The sequence below is a fragment of the Sceloporus occidentalis genome, unplaced genomic scaffold, assembly GCF_023333645.1.
Source record: "Sceloporus occidentalis isolate IW3139 unplaced genomic scaffold, rSceOcc1.0.p SCAF_23, whole genome shotgun sequence".
In the NCBI taxonomy this organism is placed as follows: domain Eukaryota; kingdom Metazoa; phylum Chordata; class Lepidosauria; order Squamata; family Phrynosomatidae; genus Sceloporus; species Sceloporus occidentalis.
Window position 1 is genome coordinate 14,441,855 of NW_028317003.1, and position 11,975 is coordinate 14,453,829.

Sequence of the window (11,975 nt, forward strand, 5' to 3'; positions counted from 1 at the left end):
CAGAGACCTCACCATCGAAGGGAAAGTGCTGGTGCTGCGCAACGAGATTCTTCCCGTGCTGCAGTACGTGGCTCAGGCCTGGCCCTTGCTGGTCACCATTCACCGAGCCATCAACCGAGCAGTTTTCCACTTCATCTGGGGCTCCAAAATGGACAGAGTAAAGCGCGCAGTGATGTACAAGGAACCCGGCAAGGGAGGCAAAGGAGTGCCTGACATCCCTACCATGCTGAGGACCTTCTTTGTGTGCAACTGCGTGCGCAGGACTCTCAGAGACGTAGCGAAAGGCTCTGCTGGAAACTCCATGTCTCGCTTCTTCCTGCTGCCCCTGTGGAGGCAGCTCAAGTGGGAAAAGTGGGACAGCTCCGTCCCTTACAATTGGACCATGCCCTGGTTCTACTCGGACGTGGGCAAATTTGTAAGGGAGCACCAACTGGAGGGAGTTAAACCAGACTTGTGGTTACCCCGTGTGATCCACAAGTTCATCAGAGACAAAGACACTATGGAGAACATCCCAGGGCTCCCCGACGCCACAGCCAAGACTGTCTGGGCTAACGTGTCGTCGAGCAGGCTAACCAACAGGCATAAAGACATGGCATGGATGGCCATTCAGGGAGGCCTCCCCCTAAGGACATTTATGCATGCCAGGGGGCTGTGCAGATATAGACACTGCCCACAGTGCATTGTGGAGGAGGAGACTTCTCTTCACTTGTTCTGGCGGTGCCCGTTTGCACAGGCTTTGTTCAGAGCCCTGGAGCTGGATCTCAAGGACTCTATCGAGAGAAAGTACCTGTCTTACCATTCGGTACTTTACGGACTTTTTCCAGGAACACACACGGAGAGCGCCATTGAGGATGCTTGGCGTCTCATGTGCTGTGTAAAGGACGCTCTATGGTTTGCCAGGAACCGCCTGGTGCTGAGGAGGGAGCAGGTCACAGTCCGTGACTGCCGCAGGCTTATCCACAGCCTGCTGAGAGACTACTCTCTCAAGGACAGTCTAGAGGCTGAAGACTAGCCCCATTCTCCTCAGCCCCCTCCCCCCCCCCCCATTTCCCCAGGTTATGTTCCACCAAGTGCTAACCATATGCGCCACGTCTGGAAATGTAATTGTACACTGCTTCTACTGAGCTTTCCGTAACTGAAGTCGTACTGTAACGTGTATTGCCCTGCGCTGCGTCGCAGTACTGCTTATCGTCTACCTGTACCGATAATACCGATTTATGTACTCCTGCTAAAACAGGTTGATGTCTGTTTTATCATAATCAGTTTGTATAATAAACTTAAATACAAAAAAAAATTAAGATTTTCCTTCGCTAGAAGTAAGGGGCTTAGCCCAAACCCTGATTTCAATAAACAAGAAGTGTGCCCAAATACGTTTGTCCATATAGTGGTGCACAAAGCAAGGTCCATAAAGACACATTTGGATGAGTTTGGCGTGGAAGAACCTGACTGGCCACACAGAGCCCTGACCTCATTCCCATCGAACACGTTTAGGATGAGCTGGAACGGAGATTGTGAGCCAGGCCTTCACTACTGGATGAACGGGGGGACATTTCCACAGAAATACTCCAAAATCTTGTGGGGAGCCCTCCCAGAAGGGTGGAAGCTGTTATAGCTGCAAAGGGGGGGACCAACTGCATTTTAAGGTCTATGTATTTAGAATGCAATGTCAATAAAGTCCCTGTTGGTGTCCAACTACTTTTGTCCAAATAGTGAATATTTATATGCAAGCATTTGTACCATACCTCCTGGTATTGGCCAAGAAAGGGTACTTATTTCAAGGGATGTGGTTAGAAGCATTACTATGGAAGCAGGGCTTTATGTGACATCATGACACAATGACAGCATCTTGAACAAGAACCGTGTAGTTTTGTTATTTAATAAAATGTATAAAGCCAATTTTTACTGTTTCTATACACATTGTGACTTTTATGGCTGTAGAACCTTGTGATACACTTATATGCAGTAAACAATCTCAGCTTCTAGAGAAATGGGCCCCAAAGTTTTACGTTTGTGCTTTGGACGAATAACAACTAAGAGGTAGTGGAGGTTGACATGTTGCTGAATGCAATATAATTAACTGCAGAACCCCAAAAAGAATGGACCTAAAATAAAAAAAAACAAAGTTCCTAGGAAGTGTACTTTACAAAGCATAGACAGCTAGGCCCATTACGTAATAGGTTGACTGGCTTTAAAACACTGCTAATGATACATGATCAGTAACAACATTTCAAGTGGTGAAAACGTTCCAAAACATGACATCACTTTTTAAAAAAAGATTACCAATGAATTCTTAAATTAGAAGACAGCACACATACAAAAAGTGGTGTTATGTGGCCAAAAAATAGCAGAATTTTTTCCACAAGATGGAAATAATATGTATGAGAACCTGAGCTAAACTGTGATTAGAATCAAAAGAACAATCATTTCAACAGTTTTCTTTAGTGGAAATATGCAGCACACAGTCATTACGCTTAAATTTTTATGATTTAAAAGCCTGCGAGTTGTATGTACGCCATCAACCTGATAACCTTACATCTCATGGCTCTTTTACAGTTTCTCCTGCAATCACCATAACCATACCTGGGAACTTTTGGTCTACGTCTACCCAGAAGCCCATCCTTGCGGGACCTGGGGAGGAGATGGAGCTGGCTTCAAATGTGTGAAAGGGGTGCGTGATAGATGGGCCTTATTGCCCCATCCTCCAGGTCTGACCTGGAGTCTCCAGATTCCTCTTTCTCTGGCCAGGACAGCGTTGTGTGTGTGACCATGCCCACCCATCTATCTATGTCCAGGATACTCAACTCCCACTTTCCCTGATGCTGCCAAGATTTCCTCCCACAACGACACTCTGGGGATAGCCCCATCCCCACAAGAAGTCTCTCCCTTAGAAGACATATCATAGTACCATTTTAATTGTGTAGTTAGGTAAAACGACAACACTTTTGGAAAGTACATGATCATACACGGCATAACGTATGTTTCAGCCAAGAGACATAAAGTGCGCACCTCTTGAGTACACCATCCACATTCTGGGCCAAGAGCAAGGCATTTTGTACACGTAGCTGCATTTGAAGAGGAACACCTGTTCTCCGCTGCAAGAGAGAAAGTGAACCAGTTAAGCAGAGCTTTAGACAAATACACAGCATTATAAAACATTTATACACAAGTGATGTAAGAGTCACATGAAGCAACTTTCCAGCTGCCACTAAAGTCCTTCCAAAAATATACTCCAAAATTGCAATTAACCAAGCAAATGGGTGCTTGAGGATCCAATTAACAGAATATAAAAGGTATAAAGGAAACAAACGTATTGTAATATTCTAAAAATAGAGCAGTATAAGTACAATGGTATTTTGGCAGCATGAAAGTTTTATTAAGATTTTTAAAGGAACACTGAATGAAATTTGAGGCAAGTGGCTGCAGCATATCTATTAAATACTGCAGCTGGTAAATAAGGAATGGAAAAAACCTTGGCACTTTAAAGCCAGTGGCCAATTAAACACGTACATACACCCGCCACGCACTACAGTCTTACATGCCTGGCTAGACTATTGCATTTATTTGAGGGAGGCCACGCACTAAACCACTTGATCAGTCACAAAGCGGCGCTTATGGTAAGTGTGATGAGAGTCAAAAAGTGCACTGCCCACTGAGGCCAGTCCAGGCCTGGGTACTACCACATCTCGCCTATTTTACATGGATAACTATCCACCTGTATCCATTAGAATTGGCTTGTCCTATATGGTAATTGTTATCTAAAAAATATAACTGGCTCATGCTATGCATCCTACTTCGTGGGGATGAAATGTCATAACCCAGAAAACTGCCTGAGAAGGTTGTGCAGCAGAGATAGGAAAATGAGAAGGCTACTTTTACTTAAATCTCTGATCTTCCCAAACAAGTCGATTGGGCTACAGCCCATCTGGGAGCCCGATCACGGCCACATCAATTTACCTTAGTTCCGTTGCCCTAGACAACTAACTACTGGAATCTCTGCTGGCTTGAGCAATGACGTTTTCTGGCTTAGTCTTATAGTGCTTAATCCAATGATGCACATCCTTTAGGGGCACAGCACGGGATATGACCTCATAGCTCTGGAGGGGTTGGCTGGGGGTGGTGCAATGGGTCAGGCCTGGGTCACCACCCGTGTGATTTACCACTACTCTTTAGGTTACTGGATAAAAATTGGTTGTCTACAGTTGTCTACTCACAAAAGACTGGGCTTTAATGACAATATTGCTCACATAGTCCAAAGTGTCCACATATGCCATCACAATCGTCACTACTCTACTACTCCATGTCTGGTATTAAATGGGACACATAGTGAGACTGGACAATAAGTGCACTGATCATGGAAAATTCTTGTCCTCAATATAGTTTTTGGTGTTACAAGCTTTTTCTCAGCATTGGGGACTATGTTCAATGCAGATTAAAGAACTGCACACTGAGACCAAAATGCTATGCTAAAATTCTGTTGTAGAGTACAGAAAGTGATATAGTGCATTATATAGCTTGCTTTTGTATGAGGCCTTGTAATGGACCAAACTATTAAAGAGACACTCCATGGAACACATGAGTTTTAGTTCATATGACAGCTGAGCGTCGCCTTAAAATAACACTTTTTGCATGTTTTCATGAGAATCCCTCTACAGATTTGCTTTCTTTCGATGCCCCTCAGCTACTTACATTTCAGCATACATACAAACTCAACGGCAGCTAGGCTGTCTAATGAGATACCTCAACGTACATGCGCAGAAATCGCTCTCAATTATTGGAGGATGCTTTCCTGATTGAGTGATTGATTGCTTCAAGAAGCTAAAACTGGCGTAAAATGTGGACAGTGGAGGTGGTGGAGAAGTTGCAGCATTTTCAACAGGTAAGTACTTTGATATGTATTCTTCATTAGTAGGGCTATATGGAAGCTTAGACTGTCCCTTTATGTTCATTATTACATAAGAATTTGTTTAGATAATTTAGAATAAAAGAATTAAATAATATGAGAGTCACCAGAATACAGTGATGTCATAACGTGGATATAGTACTAGTATTGTTACATGGCCTGATGTGTGCTTGTTCTAGAATAGTTCTGCTAAAACATTCACTGGGGATATCATGCATCACACATTTTCAGTAACAAGAAATGGTGCTCAGGAGAAGGGTAAGTGCTGCCAGATGCCTTATCATAATAATGTATTTTACCAGATGTTATCTGCCAGGAATATATCAGTTTCTTAGGCCTTGAACATGACACTTGGGAAAACAGTCAGATATTATGAAAATACCCCAGTATTTGCTTGCCTGTCATGGTATTCATGCGCTGTAGGCAAGATTCCCAGATTTCCAGACATTGTCCCACTGGCCCACATACCATCCCACTTTAGCGGGCAGTGGATAGCATGGGTCGATTGGGGAGATCCTCTGATTTCCCTTGACCAGCCCAGAGAGCTGTGAAGCCAATAGAGAACTGTGCTTCACTGCTGCTCCCACGTGGTCTCATGAGGCGGATATCAAGATAAGGTGGGCAGCTGGCTATGACTCCAGCTTCCTACCTACCACACACCCCAACACAAGGGTCTCCATTTGGACACCTGAAATGTTGGGGGTCATGGCTTTTTCTGATGATTAAAGGTAGGGTCCTACACAGTACATTCAGTAAAAAATGCATATTAAAGTTCTTATTAAATACTTTAATAGGCATTCTTTACCTGTAAGAAAAAATAAAGCCACTGTCCTTACAAAAAGGTTGGAGAAGCTGTTTGGGACTGTAGACTGTCCCTCTGATATTTTCACGGTTGGTTATAAAACAAACATGGCCTTTTCAGGGGGTAACTATATTTTTTTTAAATGTTTTTCGTTCACACAGTATTAGAGTATCCATGGAACTTTTAACATTGTAATATATGTTTGATGTGGAAAAACAAGTGGAAAGCAGTTACCATATAACTTGTGGAATGTGGGAAGTCCCACCTACATTGCAAAATGAAATATTGCTGCATGGAAATCAGTTTCCACTTGAACAAAACAAAATAATAAATATTTGAGAAATATGGAAACTTTTTTTTAAATGACATTTATTTTTAAAGGTCTTTTCTAGAGGCCTGACATTTCACATATCACAAATAGATCCACACGTACCCTTCCAAAAAAACACATGGTGACTTTATTTAACTGTGTGTACCATACTGCAGCCAAAGGTTAAATTGCCATCATCATAATTATTACTAGCGTTTTGGCATCTAGCACAATGCTGTCCTCATTTCCCGATGTTAGTTAAAAGTATGGTGACAAACACATATAGATTGATAACATGTTTATCGAATGGGCAAAGCTTGCTCTTTGGTGAGTTCCTACTAAGAAACACTCTGGTCTGGACATGTTTACAGTTGCTTATATCATTACAGAGAAATATTTCACACTGATCCCACACATAAAGTTAAGACATGTATATTTCAGACACTATATTTGGGCAAGTCAATGCTGACTTGATCTCAATGCTTGAAAAAATAAATACGTGTCTATGAAGGTCAAGAAGACACAATCCACTGAGTCCCACTCACTTCCCCCCCTTCTCCCAGGGCAGAGGGTCAGGTAAACTTAAGGTCTCGTCCTACGGTATCTGACATTTTTTAGGCTTGCTTGTGACAGAACTGGAGAAAAAAAGTATATATATTATCATCCTGCTTTTAAGAGCCATTTATGCTGAGATTTATGCAAAGCAGATTTCTTCCACACAAGAGAACCAAGCCGAGACACGTTTTCGCCTTTAAGTGCTTCGGACTGGCCGCCAATCTTGGAGGCTGGTTGAAATTTAAGGGGTTTATAATTCAACTACACCTAAAGGGCAGCAGTTTGCCTTAAGTGACCTAAAAGCTATAAAGTTTACTGCAAATAGTATATACTATATAGCAGAATAAAATCAATGATTATTCCCTAGAGGAAGGTAATACAACAACCCTGTCACTCTATAGAGGGCGCAATAAAACCTGAGTAAGGAAAGGAAGATCCTTCAGGATACATGGCAAAAATAAGATACATCGACATACGATTTAACATGATCCAACGGCTACGCATTCATTTTCTTTAGGTTTATTGTATATGGGGTTTTTATATCTCAACCAAATAAAGTAACCATAGCAACTATCCACCGCTCTATTAAACCACATTAAAACCCCCAGTAACTTAAAGCAGTAATTTATCTCATGTGCACTAGATGCTGCATTGTAAAGAGTGAATTGTCAACTATTTTGCCAGCTGCGCACGTATATAGATTTATTTTTTTATATAAAAAAAAAAAGACTTTTCAGAAACAGCTTACAAAAAAGATTGATTTTATATAGCATTTCTTGTTTTATTAAATGCAAAGCCTGGGCTTATCAAGCCGTAAGAAGAAAATTAAACTCTCCGAATTGTTAGCCCAGGCAGCACTTATTAAATCATCTCTATATTTGATACATAATCGCAGTGGGAAAAAGGATTTCAATGTATTTTTCATTACTGTAGCAGTCTTTCTCCTGTTTAACCTTTTCGGAAATAAAGGTTATTTTACGCTGGATGACAAGAGCAATTTCACACTTTTTGTCTTGTCTTTGCTCAACTGTAAATTCCCCAGTTCTTATCTGGCATACCCACACATATTATTCTATACTTTAAGGACAAGGGGGACTTTCTTATTTTAAGTAATTTTGTATATTTCTAATTAAATAAAAATCATATTATATATTATTAATGTAAGTAAAATAAAATAAAATAAAAAGAAAGGCCAAACTGAAAGGAGGAGTGAGTTACAATGAAAAAGAAATGATAGAACGGTGAAATAAATGGGGGTGAACATGGGAGGCAGAAATATTTACTGCTGTGATCTCAGCTTTTCTCCTCTAACTTTTTCTGAAGATAAGCATATCTGCCTGGCTCAAAAACCCTATGATTAAAAAAAATATATGTGAGAAAAAAAGATGAGCTTTTTTAAAAAAATGAAATACATATAAACAGACCATTTTTTTCCATTTCTTTTTTTTTTTTTAAAAAGGAGATTATTTTTAGCCAGAAGCCTGAAAGATACTATTGGGAGCTAGTGGGTGGCTGATTCATATCTGCAATGGCATACGTAAAATAAATAAGTGCAGTTTTATAAACAGACCCTTCCACTTGTAACATAAGCCCCCCTCTCTAAATAGCACATTTTTAGTGAACAATGCAGAGCCTGTATTATGCGGAAAACCAAATGGCTCAGAACTGATGCACTGCAAACTTCAATACGTACCAGACACCCTTCAATTATAGTGACTTGAAGCTGATGTAAACAATTCCAAAAGTTCCTTACATTTTGCAATTTTATAGTATATGCTGCTTAATATTATGGTGGAGGAGCAGAGATTGCTGCTCGTTAGCAGCTGGAAAATACCTGTAGCTTGAAAGCCCTGGATAGGTAAAGTGTCATTATTGATGCATATAGGGCAGCCTACTCCTAGCTGTGGCCGTCTTTGAAATTTCTCGTATTCTAAAAATGCCATTGTAACTCATATGTGCTGTCTGTTGAGCTACAAGAAGAGAAGCAATATTGGCTGCTATAATACCTAACATTCTTTGGGACACCTTCGTTGGGCGCAGGACTACAGACACGTAGAGGCAGATATCTAGAAAGGACGCCTGCGATGTTGCGAAGCAGAACACTGGTATATTATATGATATCCCAGCAGTCTTTACTCCAACATCACACTCCTTGATAGATTTCATAGTTCAGTGTGCAGTCAGGGGAAGTCCTCTGATCTCCTTAATGGCCCATGATCCCCAATGCCTACTAAACTAGGCCAGTGAGGCAGCTTGGTGGGACAGTGCCCAAAAATCAGGACTATCCTCTTGAGAGGCACGGATTCTGCGAAATTTACAGGGATAGCACTTTAATTTGCATGCATATTTAAAATCTGTATCACAGACAGTGACTAGCCAATTAATTGAAGACAGAAGGTGGCTTTGTAATAACTGCATATTTGAATGACCATTTCACACATTAAGTCAGCACACACAAAATGAGGGACGTGGAAAAAATATATGGAAGATATCCATTATACAATACGAAAGTGCCCAGAAGTATAGAATTTATCAATCTATCCACGGGTAGGCACCAACATTGCTTATGGAGGACAATTACTGGGGTCTGTGGTGGACAATTTAATAACGTTCTATGGACCTTCACAAACCTTGCCTCTGACACTGGAATCGTTGTACGGACACTTCGCCTATCCATGATCCATATTAATAATGTTAACCATGCTAAACATAAATTAGGTTAATAAATTATATGATGTGGTGGGATGGAGAGATTAGAGTTGAAAATTTACAGAAGAACTCTGTTCCAGGAAAGCAACGGCCAAAAACAGAGTTTTATATAAACAGGCACTTCTGTGAAACTAAATGCTTTATTTAAATGAAAACATAATTATACACAATTTTCAAGAAAGATGCCCTTTAATTATCTCCAAGCTTCTGTAAAGAGCTAAATTAAAGTTAACAGAAAGCTATATTTTAAGCAATAGGTAAACATCTGTGATTTTATAGAATGCAAGTACCTGCTGTGTTTCTAAAACAAAAATAAAGTTACCTGCACCTTTTAACAAAGTTTTTTGTTTAATATTCAACAGATCTTCAACTTGTATTCACAATTTGTCTGGTTCGATCTGTTGATTTATATCAACCATATCATAAAGTTAGAGAGGAACTGATGTGTTTTAGGAGTGCTTTGAGAGCACTCCTCACTCCACTCATTTAGTCCTGACTCTGTCCACCTCTACTTGACCTTCAGTCTCTCCTAGTTTAAGTATGTGTCCCCTAAAAAAAAAACTTTTACATTTTAATGGGCGATGAAGTATTTGTGTATGGGTTGCTTACAGTGATGTCACCTACCATAGGCCAACTAGGCCTATGGTGGCAGGTCCAGGGGGCAGCAGTCCCTCCTATTTCACCCCCTTGGGTGATCTGGCTCCCAGTATGCTGCTGCTCAATAAGCCGGTTACAGGATAAATCTCTGATCTCCCTAACCGGTCCATTTACACTGAGCCAGCACAGATTGCATTAAAAGGAACTGCGCGCCTTAAGGACACAGAGCCAAACAATACATTTGTTGACCTCCCCATATTGTGCCTTTCACATCATGACATGTTATTTTTTTCTGTTTTTTAAGCATGTATGGGGGCAATGACCTTAGTGGCACCTGAAGTGTAAATCCATCTCTGCAGATGACAGGTCCACCCTGAATGAATGGGGCAATACAACTGAGCTTTTTGTAGGCATGATTGGGGCTGATCCCTGGGAACTCTCGCTACTTGATGAGTCAATAAATGACACTGAACTCTCAATTTGCTAGAGGGCTTCCAGTCCATTGCATAAAAGCCTTCATTTACTGCCAATAATTAATGGCCAGGTGGCAACACTTATTTTAATTTCCTATACAAGAAAAGTGCCATTCAGAATTTCTCATAATTAAGGAAATTTATGAATTAATCATGGGTTTTTCTAAGGACGCATATGATTAGTAATACACATCGCTGGACAGCACCATATTTTTTATTTGCATAAGGAGAGTGTAAAGTGGCTCAGGTGGCTTCTTGCATTGTATAGCAATACATTGCCCCCCCCCCCATAATATTATATATATATATTATAGTTAAAAGAATATCTAACCCCTGGAGTCCTTTTCAGGATGAATGTATAGATGCTTTTTTGGCTGTGCGTGCCGAGGTACTTACTAATCATTAAAAAGACTGTTCTCTTTAATAGTTAATATAGGGATATTTAAAATAGCCTGTGATTTTTAAAACACTGACAAATATTTATATAGCCTCCCACTACTCGCATCCCCCTTATGTCTTCTCCATTTTTGTTATTTATTACTCTATTTCATTATTTTGTTCTATTTTCCTAACTTTCCCCGTGACTTCTCAGATTGTTATCTTTTAGCTAATATTAAAAACAGACTCGGTACAGATTGACCTAATGAAGAGAAGTGGATCTCATGTCTTTGGGTTGGAGAATCCTTATAATCGGCTAGAGCCCGTAACATGGGGGTCTTTCCTTGGCATGGTTTCCTTTACCCAGCCCACACCCCTTGGGTGCTCTGTTTCATGTGCTCATTGTGTTGATAGCATGTGTACAGATGTTGTTGTGGACACTGTATTGACCGGAATTAAAGTTCTCAGATCCACATGTAGGACCTTGGTGTCCAGCAATCCTTCAAAAAAGATGTGGACTGCATGATTAGCCCTTGTTCTGAAATAAGAAAAATCTACTGTAAAACAAAAACATGAACTGCTGCATGTATTGTAAACTGCCCCTTTAACTCCTGGGGTGAGTTAACTGGTCCTTTTCTTCTGGCCCTTTAAAGGGCATTCAGGCTCTGACTATATAATATGGCATGCCCAGAAATGTATTTCCCCTCTGTAATAAGCTCGAGGTGAAGCATCTAAGAGTGGGGACTTTTCGAAAGCATAGTACTTTCCACCAGGTGATATCACACAAGGAACAAACAGCTTTATCATCGCTGACTTCTAACTGAAAATAAAGTGATCACATGCAGTTTTGGTTTCACTTCAAAATTCCTTAGTGCTGGTTTCACCTTTGGATAGGGATCAAAGGTGAGTATAATTATAATACATAATACTTTAAGGCAAATCTCATTGCAAGGAGGACATGAGATAACAGAAGGTTGCTCTGCTTGTCTATCCACTTATGTATCCATCATTATTTTTAGGGAGCGCTGTGGTAGCTTGAAAACGTGAAACACTTATATGCATTGTTAGAGGGTTAAACTATATAAATATATATTTATATACTCATTTAACCCTTTATTGCCACAAATCAATCTTGTAAAAATACAAAAATTACACTGTGAACTTTACTGTAGAATATACAATTTCCATGCCTCTATAGTAGCTCCTCGGTGGGGCCATTCCTCGCCTAATCTGCATTTTGCAAAAGAGCAA

The 11,975-nt window shown here is 40.4% G+C and overlaps 1 protein-coding gene across 1 annotated transcript in view; it reads right to left on the minus strand.

Annotated features, from left to right (window-relative positions):
* Positions 1 to 8,510, minus strand: part of LOC149300853 (integrin beta-8-like) — a 39,864-nt gene extending 31,354 nt beyond the window's left edge. The window contains exons 1-3 of the mRNA XM_089484888.1: positions 8,402 to 8,510; positions 7,359 to 7,388; positions 3,007 to 3,101 (exon numbers count right to left, since the gene is read on the minus strand). Coding sequence (XP_089341014.1) covers positions 3,007 to 3,101; positions 7,359 to 7,388; positions 8,402 to 8,510 — 234 coding nt within the window. The remainder of the gene's footprint in view (positions 1 to 3,006; positions 3,102 to 7,358; positions 7,389 to 8,401) is intronic.
* Between the last annotated feature and the right edge of the window lie 3,465 nt (positions 8,511 to 11,975).